The 18738-nt window shown below is 41.9% G+C and overlaps 1 protein-coding gene across 1 annotated transcript in view; it reads left to right on the forward strand.

The window, feature by feature from the left end:
* Nucleotides 1-281: 281 nt before the first annotated feature.
* The window catches only part of LOC121285634 (mucin-5AC-like), a 216452-nt gene continuing 197995 nt past the window's right edge, over nt 282-18738 (forward strand). The window contains exons 1-2 of the mRNA XM_041202273.1: nt 282-376; nt 18165-18218. Coding sequence (XP_041058207.1) covers nt 328-376; nt 18165-18218 — 103 coding nt within the window. The 5' untranslated portion in view covers nt 282-327. The remainder of the gene's footprint in view (nt 377-18164; nt 18219-18738) is intronic.

Consider the following 18738-nt stretch of genomic DNA (forward strand, 5'->3'; position numbering starts at 1 on the left):
AGGGATGGGCAATAAATGCTGGCCCAGCCAGCAAAGCCCATATCCCGTGAAAGAATTTTTAAAAATTATCCTCGTAAAATCAAAATCCGTGGATTCTTTATCATCCACCAGCTGAAAGGATGGTTACCTGCATATTAAAATTCTTTCAGTCCTGCAATGGTTAAAATGCCTGTTGAGTTAAGAATAATTACCTGCAGACATCAATTTCCTCATACCATTCTGATATAATTGGTCAAAGACAAGGTATAAAACAGTTGTGAAATTGAACACCCAGTAGTCAGCAGGACTCAGTGAGATTGTAAACCTATCAATTCCTAAACTATTTCAATGAGGTATTCCATATTTTTAATCCTCTGGGCATTGTCCCTTTTCAAAGGTAAGTTTTTATCTACATATTGCATTTCAGTCATTAAAGAAATGTAGCAGGTAAGCATGTTTATATTTATATCACTGCTTGATTAAATATATATGTATATGGTAAACAACTGAAAATATTGTTAAAACAGAAATCACTTTCCAAGAATTTAATTTAACTCACTTTAAGCAAATAATTATGAATGATTTTTGCCTGGATTTTCATTTATCATATAAGTTACCATATCAAGACATGCAAACTGTCAGCCTATTATCTTTAAGTTATTGTTTAAGGGTGATAACCCAGATCATAGAACAGCTATGAATCATACACTACTGGGCACAGATACAATTTATCAAAATTTCTGCATAACATGAAGGCATCAAAAATGTTAGGAGAAGTGTTTTGCTTCAGATTGATGTTGCATTAAGGATCTCAATTTTCATTCTTAACATAAAATAGGTTTGACAACAAAGAAGGTTTTCAAAAAGTGATTTGTTTCATGTCATTTCTATTTATTTGATTTCCTCAACTTTTTGAGACGACTTTTTTTTTTAAATTTACATAATTCCCAATCAGTAAAAATCTTTTTTTTAAATGACAACAAGGCGGATAGACTTCCCACAGGGTTCTCCCAAATTCCCACTAAAACTGCCGGGAAAGATTGGCCAAAGTCCCTTGGGGAAGAGGGTGCAAATGCCACTTTTGGCCACTTATTAGAACATCGATGCTGGGTTTCCACTACTTGGCACTGAAGGGAGATCAGTGAACCGTCTCTCTCTAGCTCCATTAATTGGAAGTCAAAAATAACATTTTCAATTCATTCCAAATTATGTAATCATAATGTTTTCTAATAGTTTTTAAATTTAAATTTTCTTCTTCATTTGGGTCCTGAGGTCAACAATTTTAAATAGGTACAGTGCCGTGTTAGCCCACTGGTACTTTGCTCAAAGGTTCATTATTCATGTGTGAGGGTAGACTATGAGTGTCAAGCAAGCTGTTTAACTGTGGAAAACAGCAGAGTTCAACCTGTTTTTTTGCATTTGTCTATATTTAAACACACAACATTTACATCCACAATCCAGGAGGGGCAATGGATAGCAATCAAAAGCCCTCAGCCTGGCTGATTCTTCTCCTTCGCCAATGAGGTTAATTCTGGTGCCCAAGCACTGGTAAGGTGGAGACCAGATATCATTGCACAGGTCAGATATTAAATGGGGACACTTATGATTCAGTGCCATTAAAAATGTAACTAATTAACAAATTATTTGCTGCCTGGTTTCATTTTTCTGTATTTTTTTAATTGCACCTTTGTAAGCAGAATGAATAAGAGAGTAATAAATAAAATGCATTGAACCTCAAAAGGGAGCAAGCGACCATATTCCAGGATTGATAAGGTCCAACATACCAGGACCTTTATAACCTGAAGATAACACTTCTGTCCAACCATTTTCTCCTAATTAAAAGTTACAAATTTCACTGTAAGATGATGGTTACATTTATCAATTGAATTTTTAAAAATGTCCTGATTCACTTCAATTTTCTTGTTGACCTCAGCCAGGATGGATATTTTTGCTGTACAAAGATTGTGCAGATTCAGTGCATGCAGTTTAACCAATTCCCCAAGTTTTTCTCATTCAGTTGCTGAATTGCTGAAATTATTTTCTTCAGCTCCCAGCAGGTTTTGGCTCAGATGGTTTACAATTTTTTTTTAAGAAAGCAAGGAGAACAATTTCAAAAATTTTATTAGGGTAGAGTTTTGAACACAATCAAATGTATTTGAAGGAAAATGGAGAGGGAGGGGGACGGGGAACAAGGAAGCGTGATGGTCTTCCCACTAGCTCTGGGTGGGGCCAGGGAAGGGTAGATGAAGGGTAGTAATGGATATGTTAATCATGAAGTGAGTAGTAGTTGGTGGATAGTTCAAAGGGGAAGAGTTGGAGGTAGTAAATGGGACTTAGTAAGAGTTGCAATGTGAGTAGTAGCTAAGTTGGGTGATGAGCAAGTGGAGGATGAAATGGGAGATAGAGGGTGGGAATTAAGCACAAAAAATGGGAAGGAGGGAATGGAAAGGCAGCCACCAAGGGCTAAATTCCCTCTCTCCATCACCACCATCCTCCCAACCTTTACTACAAATTATAGCTTCCAGGTATTGGTGACTCTTTGCCTTGCCACCTTGTACCACTATCTCAGTAGAAAGAAGGGAAAGACTGAGAGAAGCAGAAGAGGACAGAAATAAATGGCAAGGAGAGAGTCAGATGCAGAAAAATGGAGGCAGAGGGAAAATCACCAACAAAAATGAGCAAGCGACCAAATTCTATTACTTTAATAAAAAGCAAAAAACTGCGGATGCTGGAGATCAAAAACAAAAACAAAAATAGCTGGAAAAACTCAGCGGGTCTGGCAGCAGCTGTGGAGAGGAGCACAGTTAATGTTTTGAGTCCGCATGACTCTTCAACAGAACTAAGGAAAAATAGAAAAGAGGTGAAATATAAGCTAGTTTAAGTGGGGGGTGACAAGAAGAGCTGGATAGAGGGCCAGTGATAGGTGGAGATGACCAAAAGATGTCACAGACAAAAGGACAAAGAGTTGTTGAAGGTGGTGATATTATCTAAAGGAATGTGCTAATTAAGGGTAGAAAGCAGGATGAGCGAGGTACAGATAGCTTTAGTGGGGGTGGGGTGGGGGGAAGGAATCGAAAAAGGCTCAAGGGTAGAGATAAAACAATGGATGGAAATACGTTTAAAAATAATGGGAATAGGTGGGAAAAGAAAAATCTATATAAATTACTGGAAAAAACAAAAAGGAGGGGGAAAATCAGAAAGGGGGTGGGATTTTTAAATGTATTTCTATCTATTGTTTTATCTCTACCTTTTAGCCTTTTTCAATTCCTTCACCCCACCCCACCCCCACTAGGGCTATCTGTACCTTGCTCGTCCTGCTTTCTACCCTCAATTAGCACATTCCTTTAGATAATATCACCACCTTCAATACCTCTTTGTCCTTTTGTCTGTGATATCTTTTGGTTATCTCCACCTATCACTGCCCTCTATTCAGCTCTTCTTGTCCCACTACCACCACGCCGCACCCCACCCCCCCTCCCCGCCCCCCACAACCAGCTTATATTTCACCTCTTTTCTATTTTTCCTTAGTTCTGTTGAAGAGTCATACAGACTCGATATGTTAACAGTGTTCCTCTCCGCAGCTGCTGCCAGACCTGCTGAGTTTTTCCAGGTATTTTTGTTTTTGTTTTACATTTTATTACTTACTATGTGCTAAAAAAGTGGAGGAAGCCCGTTCAGAATGTGATATTATTTTGCAGCAACAAACCTGGCTACAGGTAATCTTTCCTATTAACAACATGAAAACATTGTGGCACTTTGCTGCCTTTAAATTTGAAAACTCACTATGAGTTGCAAGATTGCATTTTGAAATAATATTAAATTAAATTAATATTGACAATAACAAGTTTAGACACAAAATTGTCTGTCCACTTTATAAACAGAATAAAACGCAGGCTCCATGAAAAGAGATTGGAATGCATGTTTCATTTTAAGAGGTTGAGATTTACAAATGGTCTGATCAATGCTTTCCTTTGTAACATTGCAACACTACAAGCTACATTTTGGTTGCAGAAAAGTTCTTCTGATGTCAGGGTGAACAAAATATAGTTTTTGTCAAACTATTTTCTTCCTAGGTGCACCATGTCCTAAAATGCTTTAAGAGTTTGGAGAATAAATGGCTTTTCAGAATTACTGATTTGTGTACAAACACGGATTGCTTCTTGTTCCTTTCTAAGTCCCATCAATCAGAGTCCAGGAACTGCACTATCTAGGACATGAGTACATGAAGCACATTCTTCAAATGATTGCACAGACTTTATGTTCATAGTTCAGTAGGTGGGTTACATTTTCAACTGGCAAGGTCAAGCAACTCCTACATAATAGAAAGATGCAAGATGAGTGAAGCACTGCATGTATTCATTCCCTTCCATTCACTATCTCTGAACACAGGCCAGTCTGATTTCAATTTGTAATCGCCAGCCAACAATGTTCTACCCATTCACTCTAAAATCACAGAGTGGTTTGCAGTTTGTTTTCATCAGCTGTTTTTGTTGTATATTGTCACAATGATTTAGGCCAATAAAATTTTTTTGTGCATCGTGAGGTCAGATCAGCTTTTCTTTCATTCCCCAATTTTCTGTTGTCCTTTAGTAGAGATGCTGGCAAGGAAAACTCACACTTCACAATGGTGTATCTAGAGCATATGTCATTGTTATAGTGCAGAATTCCAACATAGATAACATTATCACAAAATCACAGAAACTTTACAGTGCAGAAGGAGGCCATTTGGCCCATCGAGTCTCTACTGGCTTTCTGAAAGAACATTCTACCTTGTCCTGCTCCCTGTCTTATCCCCATAACCTTGTGCATTCTTTCTTCTCAGATAGCAATCCAATTCCCTTTTGAATAACTCAGTCGAACCTGCTTCCATAACCCTCTTATGAAGTTCATTGCAGACTCCAACAACCCTCTGAGTGAAAAATTTTTTCCTCACCTCACTTCTACTCCTTTTGCAAATGATTTTGAATCTGTGCCCTCTAGTTCTTAATGCTTTCTTGAGTGGGAACAGTTTCTCACTATTTACCTTGCCCATACCCCTTAGGATCTTGAATACTTCTGTCAAATCTCCTGTCAGCCTTCTTTTCTCCAAGGAAAACAGTCCCAACCTCTCCAATCTATCTTCATAGCTATAGTTGTTTATCCTTGGAATCATCCTTATGAACCTCCTCTGTACTCTCTCCAAGCCTTCACATCCTTTCTCAAGTATGGCACTCAGAACTGGACATTGTACTCCAGATGAAGCTTAACTAGTGCCTTAAAGAAGTTCAACATGACCTCTTTACTCTCGTACTCAATGCCCCTATTAATAAAGCCTAAGGTACTATTTACTTTATTAATTGCTCTCTCGACATGCCCTGTCATCTTCAATGACTTATGTACATACACACTGAGTTCCCTCTGTTTCTGCACCTCTTTTAGAGCTCCTCCCTTTATTTTATACTGTCTCACCATATTCTTCCTGCCAAAATGAATCACTTCACATTTCTCTGCATTGAACTTCATCTGCCACTTGTCTGCCCAACCCACCAACATGACTGTACCCTTTTGAAGTTCAACACTATCCCCATCACAGTTGGCAAAGTTTCCAATCTTTGTGGCATCTGCAAATTTTGAAATCATGCCCTGAGCACCACAGTCTAGGTCATTAATATGTATCAGGAAGAGCAATGATCCCAACACTGACCCCTGGAGAACTCCACTAAAAACCTTCTTCCAATCTAAAAAAACAACCATTTATCACTACTTTCTGTTTCCTGTCACTCAGCCAATTTCTTATCCAAGTGCTTACTTTCAATTTTATTCCATGAGTGGAATTTGGCTCACAAGTCTGAGTGGCACTGTATCAAATGCCTTTTGAAAATTTATATATATCACAACAACAGCATTGCCCTTATGCCCTTATCAACATTTTCTGTTATCTCTTCAAAACACTCCAACAAGTTAGTTAAATATGATTTTCCCTTGAAGAATCATTGCTGCCTTTTCTTTATTATCCTGCATTTGTCTAAGTGACTATTGATTTTGTCCTGAACTATGGTTTCCAGAAGTTTCCTTATCACTGAGGTCAAACTGACTGGTCTGTAGTTAGCAACTTTATCCTTGCACACCTATTTGAGCAAGGGTGTAACATTCACAATTCTCCAGTACTCTGGCACCACTCCTGTGTCTAAGGAAGACTGAAAGATTATCACTAGTGCCTCTGCAATTTCCACTCTCACTTCCCTTGGATGCATCTCATCTGGTCCTAGTGCCTTATCTATTTTGAGTAAAGATAACCTTTCTAACACCTCCTCCTCCTCAATTGTCAATTCTTCTAGTATACCTGTTACTTCCTCTCTCACCTCGGCCTGGGTAGCATCTTCTTCCTTTGTAAAGACAGATGCAAAGTTTTCATTTAACACCTCTGCTTTTTCCCCTGCCTCCACATGCAAGTCCCATTTTTTTATCACTACTTGGCTCTGCCCTTTCTTTTACCACCCTTTTATTATTTATATGTCTATAGAGGACCTTGGAATTCCTTTTTATGTTAGCTACCAATCTCTTTTCATGCTCTCTCCTTGCTTTTCTTATCAGTTTTTTCACTAGACCTCTGGTCCTTCTATATTCAGCCTGGTTTTCCATTGTATTTTCTCCCTGACATCTGTCGTATGTGCAATTTTTCCTTTTTACCATAACCTCTATCTCTCTCGTCACCCAGGGCACTCTGAATTTATTTGTCCTACCTTTCCCCTTCAAGGGAATATAGTTTGACATTGCTTGCAATACCTTTTCTTTGAAGGTGACCCATTGTTCAGCCACCATCTTTGCTGCCAACATTTGATTCCAACTCACTCGACTCAGATGCATTCTAATCCCATCGAAGTTGGCTTTTCTCCTATTAATTATCCCTGCTCTGTATTGTTCCTTGTACTTTTCCATGGCTAATCTAAGCAGCTATTTGATCTACTTCATCCAACTCATTCTCCAGAACCAGGTCCAACAGTGCCTGACCTCTCAGTGGACCAAAACATACCGCTACAGAAAATTATGCTGAACACAATTTAGGAACTCACGCCCCTCTTGTCCCTTTGCACTATTCCTATCCCAGTCTATATTTGGACAATTTTAAGTCCCCCATTATAATTACTCTATAAACCTTGCACCTCTCTGTAATTTCTTTGCAAATTTGTTTCTCCAATCCCTTCCACTATTAAGTGGTCTATATGCTACACTAATCAATGTTATTGTGCCTTTTTTATTTCTTACCTCTAGCCAGGGAGATTCCATCCTTGACCCCTTTGGAACATACTCTCTCTCTCCAGTACTTTAATCAATACTGCCACTCCATGCCCCCCTGCCGCCACCCCCCTCCACCTCCCCCACCACCTCCCCCCCCACCCCACCCAATCTCCAACTCCACTTTTCTTCCTTTCCTATCTGTTCTAAACACCTTGTACCCTGAAATACTTAATGGCCAGTCCTGCCCTTCTTTGAGCCAGGTCTCTGTTATAGCAATAATGTCATAATTCCATTTGGCAACCTGTGACTGTAGTTCACCAATTTTATTAACCACACTCTGTGTATTTACATACATGCACGTTAACACTGATTTAGGCTTTTTTTTATTTTCCCCCTTACTCTGACCCCATCTAATGACTTACTATTGCCTACTCTAATTCTATCAAACTGTTCAAATGTTCTCTTTATCTTGATACTACCCGGATAAATCCTTCTTCTCAGTTAATGCTTCTCTAGTCCCCACTGCCAGTTTTTCTACTCTCCACTCTGATTTCCCCCTCAGGCTTCCATCCTCTGCCAATCTAGCTTAAACCCTCCACTACAGCACGAGCAAACCTCTCGTCAAGGATATTTGTCCCAGTCCTGTTAAGGTGTAATCCATCCTTCTTGTACAGATCTTATCTGCCCCAGAACTGATCCCAATGCCTCAGAAATCTAAATCCCTCCCAGTTACTCCATTTCTCCAGCCATATGTTATCTTCCTATTCTTATGCTCTCTAGCACATGGCGCTGGGAGTAATCCTGGGACTACTGCTCTTGAGGTCCTGATTTTTAATTCCTTTCCTAACTCCCTAAAATCTGCTACCAGGCCTCATCCTTTTCCCTACCTATGTCATTGGTCCCAATGTGGACCACGACTTGTTTCTGTACACCCCTGCCACCCGACCTCCCCCCCCACCCCACCCCACCCCCCTACCCGCCAAAAAGGATGTCCTGTAGCTGCTCTGTGACATCCTTGACCCTGACACCAGGGAGGCAACATACCATCCTGAGTCACATCTACGGCTCCAGAAATGCCTGTCTGCTCACCTAACTATGGAATCCCCTACCACTATAGCACTTCAAGTCTTCTTCCTCCCCTCCTGTGTAGCTGAGCCACCCATGATGCCATGAACTTGGCTCTTGCTACATTCCTCTGAGGAACCATCTCACTCACCAGTATCCAAAATGGAAAAATGGTTAGAGAGTGAAATAACCTCAGAGGATTCCTGCACTATCTGCTTGTTTTTCTTAGACACTCTGGTGGTCATCCATTCCCTCCCTGCCTGTTTATTTCTTAGCTATGGTGTGACCACTGCTCTAAACATGCTATCCACATAATCTTCAGATTTGTGGATGCAACACATTGGCTCCAGCTGGTGCTCGGGTTCTGCAGCCCAGAGCTCAAGTTTCAACAGCTAGTGATACTTCCTGCAGATGTAATAATCAAGGGCACTTTGTACCTGCACAACCTCCTGCATTCTGCAGGATGCACATTACACATGGCCAAGCTGCACTGACATATCTTAAACTTCATATAAAGTGTTTACTACAGTATGGTATAAGAGGTAACTCACCTATCATTCACCCATCATCTTCTCTGTGCCAAGTCCAGAAAGGCAGATACTTATCAACCAAGTCTACTTGGGGGATTTCTGTGACATCACTTTAAGATTTTATCTCTAAACTTCCAGCACTCTCTCTCTGCTGCTTTATAGGCTCCTATGGCATTCATTCAGCTTCTTCCCATGTAACAAAGTAAGTGTCAGCTACTAGAGACAAGTTACATATGCCAAGTTATAATTTCCTGCCATTTTGCTATGTCATGGAGATCCTCACCCAACTAATTAAATATTAATTATGACAGCTGAGAAATTTCTGTAGCAGTGGCATCTAACAGGGAGCACTGAATTTGATTGCTTTTGTCCCCTCTTTACCTATCAGATCTTATTGGTCCAGATAATTCATGGAATGGCAATCACAATTGGATTGCCACTCTGCTCCTGTTTTCCTACCTTAGTCTGGAGCTGCACTTTTCTTGCCAGGACTTCCAACCTGGGCTTGGTGAGAAATGAGGAGTGTCGCTGCAATTCAGGCCTTCAGTACAGAGCAAGATCTTCAGGGGAAATGAAGCCATGCCCCCTTTTAATGACACTAGTTGCTGAAAACCAGTAATTTTGAATGTCCCAGCCATTTTGACAGGAGAGAATGCAAGTGTGTAAGGTAAGTGGGTGAGGGGATAGGGTGGGTTGTGGTGGGGTGGGGATGGTGGTAGGATGGGTCAGAGTGTAAGATAGGTATTTGGGGGGTGTAGGATGGGTCGGGGGAGGTTTGGCTGATCATGGGGGGGTCATAGTCAGGTGGTTGGGTGGTAGAGGGGAGTCAGGGAGGTTGTTGGGACATTCAGTGGGGGGTCCATACCATAGGCCTGAATTTTACCTTTGGCGAGTGTGCTTGATTGGCGGGCCCAGAATTGGTTAGGAAATGAACCGGCAAATGCAATCAGCCCCCAACCGCGATTAAATGCTGGCTGGCCAATTAACGGCCAGCCAGCGTGAAACGTGCGCTGAAATGCTCAGCGCTGCCGGGGTGGGGGTGGGGAGAGGGCGGGCGATGACATTTCCACAGGCCTGGTTGAGCGCTGTGAGAGAGCTCCCTGAAGGCAGACAGTCGCCTCAGGGAGCTGCAGACCTGAAAATCATCAGATAAAGGTTTTAAAAGCTGATAAAAAAAATGTCCATGCATCACAATCAATCATCTGAAAATATAGCTGATATAAATGCTGCCCAGAGGTATTTATTTTTAATTTATTTCATAACGGAAATTTTGTCCCGCCTTTGGGTGAGGTTTGATGAAAAATACAAAGTCTGCCTGGCCGATTCGCCCGTCCACCAACCGTTAGGTTGGATGGACCACAAAAAATTGGAGACAGTTGTGCTGTAAATGGGATTAATTGCCCTATTAATTGCCGGGGGGTGTGCTTCTGACTTTTGTGCCACCCGCCGGGCATGGGATGACAACGGGACGCTCGCCCAACGTCTTCTCGCGCGATTTTATGCCAGACTGGGTCAGGCATGCACCCACCCATGGGACGTAAAATTCAGCCCCATAGTTACGCAGGAGTTAGGGCTGGTTTTAACACTTCCAGCTTTTCCTGGGTAACTATTCTGCTAAGAGAGTCAGAATCATTCGAAGTCTCCGAAGGGTAATTTTCCAATGGAAATTGAAATTTCCCAGGCAATTCCCATGCAATCCTTGTGTGGGAACTTTCAAGGGGTCCCCCAAATGCATCTTCTGGGGTACAACTCTCTGGGAGATCTGGGCCTACGTTATTGTGCAGAAATTTGTGAAGGTTGCAAACTGCAAGTTCAGAGTTGGGGCCTTGGGGTACAATGGCCGAACAGTGTTTATCTTTGAACACAGTGTATATCACTATTTTTTTTCCTTCAAGGGATGTACGCTTTGCTGGCTAGCCTGCATTTATTGCACATCCCTAAGTGTCCATGAGAAGGTGATGGTGAGCTGCCTTCTGAAACTGCTGCAGTCCATGTGGTGTAGGTACACCAATGGTGCTCTTAGGGTTGGAGTTCCAGGATTTTGACCCAGTGACAGTAAAGGAACGATGATATATTTCCAAGTCAGGATGGTGAGTAGCTTAGAGGCGACCTTCCAGTTGGTGGTGTCCCCATGTATCCGCTGCTCTTGTCTTTCTAGATAGTAGCGGTCATGAATTTGGAAGGTGCTGTCGAAGGAGCCTTGGTGAGTTGCTGCAGTGCATCTTATAGATGGTACAGGCTGCTGCTACAGTGGTGGAGAGAGTGAATGTTTGTGGATTGTGTGCCAATCAAGCGGGCTGCTTTGTCCTGGATGATGTCAAGCTCCTAGAGTGTTGTTGGAGCTGCACTCATCCAGGCAGGTGGAGAGTATTCCATCACATTCCTGATTTGTGCCTTGTAGATGGTGGAGAGGCTTTGGGGAGTCAGGGAGGTGAGTTACTTGTCGCAGGATTCCTAGCCTCTGACCTGCTCTTGTAGCCATAGTATTCATTTGGCTGTTCCAGTTCCGTTTCTGATCATTAGTAACCATCAGGGTGTTAGTAGTGGGGGATTCAGTGATGGTAATGCCATTGAATATCAAGGGGGGATGGTTAGGTTTTCTCTTGTTGGAGATGGTCATTGCCTGGCACTTGGCGTGAATGTTACTTGCCACCTGTCAGCCCAATCTTGGATATTGTCCAGGTCTTGCTGCATTTGGACATGGACTGCTTCAGTATCTGAGGAGCTGCAAATGGCGCTGAACATTGTGCAATCATCAGTGAACATCCCCACTTCTGTCCTTATGATGGAAGGAAGGTCATTGATGAAACAGCTGAAGATGGCTGGGCCTGGGACACTACCCTGAGAAACTCCTGCAGTGATGTCCTGGAACTGAGATGATTGACTTCCAACAACCACAACCATCTTTCTTTCTGCTAGGTATCATCCAATCAGTGGAGGGGTTCCCTCTGATTCCCTTTGACTCCAGTTTTGTGAGGGTTCCTTGGTGCTACACTTGTTCAAATGCAGCCTTGATGTCAAGGGCAGTCACTCTCACTTCACCGTGGGAGTTCAGCTCTTTTGTCCATGTTTGAACCAAGGCTGTAATAAGGTCAGGAGCTAACTGTATATCTCCCGAACCAAAAAATTTAAGGGTAGAGAAAGAAACAGGAATGACTGAGAAGGAAATAGCATGATTAAGGCATAAGCATGGAAAAAAATAAAGAGATCATGAGAAAGATTATTTTAAGAGGGAGAGAAAAGAGACCAAGTAAGAAAATATTTAATATTTTAATTAACCAAAACCTCTTGGAGAAATTTAGTCCCTGCAGAGTGAAACTTTTACAGTTTTAATTGTTCCTTTTCTGAGTCTTAAGGTTAAATTTCATCAGGACTATTAAACACCTCATTACAAGGTCCATGGGCAGAATCATCCCAGATTTGCACTAAGTGTGATAGCGGGTACAATGGTAGATTTTCACCTTGAATTGTTTCAATCCTGCCTTATTAATTATGCAGCCACAGGAAACACATCGTCTTGCTGGTGGGCAGCTCCTGAATTGCCACCATGCCGTTACCTCACCGTTTCCTCACTCCAGGTGCCATATCTAAACCGCAGTCATACACACAGTTCGCAATGCTTGCAGCCCAGGACTGCTCCAGTGAAGACATGGCCCTGAAAGCCAGGAAGAGTTCAGTGACCCATCACAGGAATGCCTTCCAGAGGCCCACCATGATGTCCTCCACCCCTGCTCTGGCCACAGAAGGTCCAGAAATCACACCATTCCAGCTTGGGAGGCAGTGACCGTGGTGGTCAGTGCCAATGCTGCACAGAAGTGGCCCTCCATTCAGTGCCTGAAAACGGATGAATGATCTCATCCGTGTCGCCAGGGTAAGGCAACCAGCTCATCACTCTAAACTCTCACACCCACAAGGCCATCACACATTCACTAGCATCTCACTCACTGCCAGCTCAAGGAACATCACCGCACACACACCCTGGGATACCTCCCTCCCTTGCCTGAAGTCACAACTTCCCCTTCCCCAAGCAAGCCATACCCCTCCAGCTGTTGTAAAGCCACCCACATACGGCTGATCTGGTGGGTGGAGACCTGCCCGTGAGCCCCCCCAAGTGATGCGGTGTTGCCTACAAAGCCTGGCACTGATGACTGCGAGTGCTGTCTGAAGCCAAGTAGGCAAATAAACCTCGAAATCTCAAACGAAGTGCAGCTCGCCAGGTGCACATCGCTCATGTAAAGTTGGGAAACACGTTGGCGTGCGATCACACCGACGTGCTCAGATGATCCAGCATGGGGGGGATGATTCCAGTGAGCTGAGCTTATAACAATGTACAGCTGTATTACAATGAAGTGCAGCAGCAGGAAATGCGGCCCGCCATTGACGGGCAGAGTGGATAATTGCAAACTGGTTTCATGGCGTCGTGAGACCGATTTATGGCCTTTCCACCATATTGTCCCCTGACGCCCGCCATTACGCCCACTGCCAGAGGGCACAGAAAATTTTGCCCTCCATGTCTACACCATTTAATTGTTAGTTATGGAGCAATTCCATAACTTCTTGACTCCCACTAGATGGTTGATGGCCATATCCAGTTTTTGCATGGCTAACAACTGAGTCTAGCAATTTGTGGTGAATCGCAACTCACACTGTATCTTTCTCTTGCTAACCAAGTTCTGTTTTACAGTTAAAATGATTGTAGGCAGGATTCAACCTCCTTCCCCGAGACAGCGGGTTGATCTGGCTTTTGCGTGGGGCAGCTGCCCTCTTAACTATGACTCAGACCAGGTCTCAGGTCAGGACAAATAACTCAGGACATCCGTTGTTTGGATTCTCAAACAAAACGGTTTATTCAAACTTGTACAAGCATATGCAGGGAGAGCAGCCTCTTAGTCCATCAAGGGGCTGTCTGCAGTAATTACAAAGTCTTGTAACTTATATACTTTTTCTTATCACAATACATTTGAGTACATTTGAAAATATCCACTTGGTAACCAACACACAGGTACCATGTTAAAACTATCCTATTGAATATATAAACATGCGATTCTGCTAACCGATTATTCTGAAGGGTGTATACATAATTATATTATCCAGTCAAAATTAAAATACGTACACAAGACCTTGGTTCTCACAACTCAAGACTGCTGATGTTTCATCAAAGACCCCCCTGTCCATTGTATGTTTTCCCATATCTAAGCTAAAACCATCTGCCCCTTCCCGATCTGAGAGAGGAGTATACCTAAACTAACTTTATCTCCAGTCCAGCCCTCAAGGCTTCAACACACCATTTTACCAATTGAATGGTTCTGTCTGTGCCTAGATATTAGCTCATCTCTTGAAACTTTGTAAATCATACAAAACTCAAAGCTCCTTTGTGTGCAATGTCCATCTGCTTACCCTGGAGATTTTGGGTTTTTCAGTAAAATATTAGTGTTCTCTTTTAGCATTTTTAGTTTTCCCCTAACAATGGTCAATGCATTTCAGTTGCCATTATGCTTCCCAGCAAATTCTGAGTCAATATCTCTGCCCACATCGCAATCCAAGGCCAATCAGAAATTCGCTGAATTAACGCTGTTTTGATCGCCTAAGCCACTTAGACCATTTGTGCTAAAAGCAAAATACTGCGGATGCTGGAAATCTGAAACAAAAACAAAAATAGCTGGAAAAACTGAGCATTGGTGGAGAGGAAGACAGTTAACGTTTCGAGTCTGTATGACTCTTCATCAGAACCATTTGTGCTGGTTGGCTTACAGAGCAGGGCTGCAGAGTTCAGGATCTGTACAGCATTCATTCACTCAGTGGGCTTTCTTAAATCAAAGGTAACAATATTGTAATATATATACCTTGATCATAATCTTAACTGGCATAGACAAGTGAAGACTGCAGTGCTTGGGATCCGCATATACCAGTTCCACGACTGTGTACTGAGAATGGACTTCATTTATAATAAAATGAAAATATTCATGGCACGAGATTAAAGGAATCCTTGATGATAACATTTTTACTAACTTGTTTCAGGAACCACATTGAAATCTGAAACCTTATTTAAGTAATAAAATAAGTGATTAACAGAGTTGCAGGTTCTGATTTTTCCCTGACAGATATTATTGTTTTACTCATATTTGTGTGTCAAACATGGATTGCAATTGGCAGTGATTTATAGTTAGCCCAGAAGGCAATCCTGTGAACATGGGTCTCTTCTTTATACCAATGTAAATATCTATACTGTTTCAGTTTAAACTCATCAAACAAATTAAGCCCAAACAGGCACTCTGTCTATATACTCTACAATGCTTCCCCAGCTTATCAGATCACAATCTATCAGTTCAATGCAAATTATGGTGTAAGTTCACCACCAGAGATCAGGGAGCAAAATAACCTAACATAGTTTGGGGGGCCAAATATGTCATTGCAAGAGATTCCAGGTCATCTACTTCCACTATAAATATACACTTGTACAGTGAAAGTGCTTTGTGATCTGAAGACCAGTATTGTGACATATCTCTGCCCTTTGGTTTTAGTGGGTGTTTGAGGTCACTTGCAATGGGACAATTAATTCCTTCTATCCTTCTAGTGAACCATTGCCTCCTGAAGCAGATCATCTCTGAAGCATTTTTAAAGGAGTGATGTGGACTATAGACTCTGGTGAAAAGGAATAGTCATAGTGAACCCCATTTTAAAAGGGCTCCAGGACAGACTCTGCACTCCTCATCTTGAAGTCATTCAAGGAAGTTATGCACGTGTGTCACATTTTGGAGTTCAAGCACATTTCTTTTGTCACTTTTCAAAAGAATAGGATACGAACTTTGGTAGATATTTCAAATTTTACACCGCTCTGTTTACATTAAATACCTTTATTGGTCATGTTCTAGACCTCGCTTAAAATAAATAATTAATTAGTTATATTTTATGGCCTCAATGTTACACTTTTAATTTGTTAAAATGAAATGCTATTTTAACACATTAAGGATGAATGTCACCATTAAAATAGCAGTTCGGAAAGTGATATGTAAATGGATATATATGAATTTTTAATCAAAGGCATAGTTTCGGGCCCGATGACATTCAAGTTCTCATTGACACCGCTCCCAAAGCATATCTTGTCTTGTCAGGTCTAAAACGATTAATCCTTACTGTAGGATATTGGAATTAATTCTCTTTATGAGACTGAAAAATATTTTCAGGTACATGCAACAAATATGGATCAAATCTCCAGTGAGCAGTAGTTCCCTGTCACTCTAAATATTCCCCTCCAAAAGGCTGTTCGGCAATTGTGTCAATGCTTTACAACAAACTCCCACATCTTTGAATGACAGGGATGTGGCTATTTAGAACCAACATGTAACTGATGGAGTTTTTGAATATGTTACTCTATGCATGATGGCATCATTGCAGCATCCACTTTTGATGTAAGTCTATTTATAGTGCAGCCAATTTTTCATTTTATTGTTTAACTACAAATAAGAAAAGAAACACGTATGGGCAGCCGGCGGGCCTTCCATCCGACCTTTACCTCTTTATCACAGTAGGTCAAAGCCTTTGATGTAATAGTGACCTGCCTCTTCAGTTCTAATATGGATCTCTTAGGCAAATGATGTCAAGAGAGTGTTGGGTGACAAGACATCCAATGAGCCTTTGCTTGGCGGCTGATAGTCTGTGGACATTTGTAAGATTTGGAGGGCATGCCCTATTACCAGTAAGTCAGAGGGCTGCTCAATGTTGAGACGGGGGGTTCTGTGGGGGAGTGGGATTCAGCACAGGGGGTCTTTTAGAGTCCTTTAATTTTCTCTTGGAATTCAGACTGCTGGTAGTATCATTAGCTTCCCCAGGGATGCCCAGGTACTGACGGGATGGGTAGGACATGAATGCTGATCCATTGCCCCCCTCCATCCGAATTTTATAGGCAGTAGCTAATGAAATGGCTGCCATTAGAATGCCACCGCCAGCCTGTCCAACCAGAGGGTCGAGAGCTCAGTGGCTTCAGCAGCACCATCAGGAGTGGTGGTCATTGCAGATAGAGGCAGGCAAGGATTCTGCAGTCTTCAGCTGGTGGGATAAAGAAATATTTAAGAAATTGAGGGGCAGAGTGCTGGAGGGGAAACAACTCCAGGGATATCTTTGGGGCCATAGGACCTGCCTTCTCTGCCTATGGCTCCCCCATTTTAACATTAAAATCCTTCCATACCCCTCCCCACCATCCACCCCAACACCCCCATCCTCCACCTGGGTTTATGCCTCCATTTAGCTGGTGGCCTCCCCAGGCAGCGGGGTTCAATCTTTTCCCAATGGCCCTGGTAAAATGACCCTTAATAGGGCATTTACATATTTAAACTGGCAAAATTCCTGGACGGCGGGGCTTGGTCGGAAAGTCACCCACCACTGGCAATTTTTCTGCCCTTACCCCCATTCATTTCGTCTCCTGGGGGCCGGTTAATTTCTGCCCACGATTATTTGCCAGGTTTACGGCGATAACTGATAGGTTTTGCTTTGTCCAATGCTCATATGAATGTAAAATGTTCGTGGAATAGGTTTAAAAACTTTCTGCGCAATTCTGAAATATTACTGCAATCTTCAATATAGGACTGAAATATGCATGGAACCATTTATTGGTAATTAGCCACAGTCCACAAAGGACCATAGGCTTCTCTCTATTGGAGAGAGACAATTGGTTACACAGTTTGAAGGGCACCACTCCACATCAAGCATGAGGTAAGGCAAAGAGGCAGGCCTCTATGAGCTACCATATTGCCATCGTTCTGCACCAGACTCTAACCATCTAGCCAACTGAGCCAATACATTTACAACCTTCCCATTGTAATACATTCATGACTTTGTCACAGTTAATGTTCCAGTTAGTACTGGCGCCTATAATGTATTTTGAACAGAGTGTTTTTTGTGAGATTTACTTCTTGTTAGGCACTGTTAATCAAAAAGTGCATCTTGGCTAAGAACTCATTTTATATTTTATCATGGATTTTGGCTGTCTCTAATGGCTTTTGTGTTTACTAATGATTGATAACCCGTTGCTAAGTTACAACTGATTATTCTCAGGGTATTACCTCTGGTTGTCCTAATGCACTGTTAGAGATTTAGCAGGCACTTCAAGTCAGTACTTATACAGGAACATGTAACTGGAAAGGCTAGCACTGCTTGGTAGATTTTCTCAATTAGTACGTTTTAGTCATTTTTTATTTGCCTTTTATGAAATCAAATATTCTTTTATCTTTAATAAAGTCTATTTATTGATTGGTAATTGAATATTAAATCCTTTACCACACTATGGAAAATATCAAAAGCTGTCTCTACGTTCTAAATGTAAGAATTTTGAATGTGTTTAATCATTTGAGTAAAACTGAGCTTTGTTTAACACAGATGACGTCTTTGCCCACCAATGGGTTAAACGGCACTACTCGATGAACAACTATGGTAAGTTAACATTTAGAATGCTGAAACAGTACACTATATCAGTTGAGCTAGTAATGTCCCATGGGCATCTATGGTTTAGTAGAAAAGTGACAAACTGAACATTTGGAGGATTTGAGACCTTGTTTGTTGGTTCACAGTGGTGAAATCTGTGCACAGCCCATCTTAGCTCTTCTTGTTAGATTGTTCATTTTTGTACCCTGCACTGCAGCCATATGCTCTGAATTGTGCTGCCAGTGCTATTCTGTTCTGCCAACCCATACCATGTTGTCCTGCCCACCATCTTAGTTCAGTCATCAAAACCAAGACTGGCGATTTTTCCAGCACTTTGAACAGATGTGACTGCCAAACTCCACAGGGATAATCATTGCCCTCATCCCAGATACAAAATGAATAAAGGGGAAAAACAGACACATCATTTGCCAATATGCTGCCTATCAAGGATTGCAGCAAACATATGCTTCAAGGCTCTGGCAAGTAAGTTAATAATCAGCGTCTGTGGAGAGAAAAACAGCGTTAATGT

The sequence above is a fragment of the Carcharodon carcharias genome, chromosome 13 (assembly GCF_017639515.1).
Source record: "Carcharodon carcharias isolate sCarCar2 chromosome 13, sCarCar2.pri, whole genome shotgun sequence".
Taxonomy (NCBI): Eukaryota; Metazoa; Chordata; class Chondrichthyes; order Lamniformes; family Lamnidae; genus Carcharodon; species Carcharodon carcharias.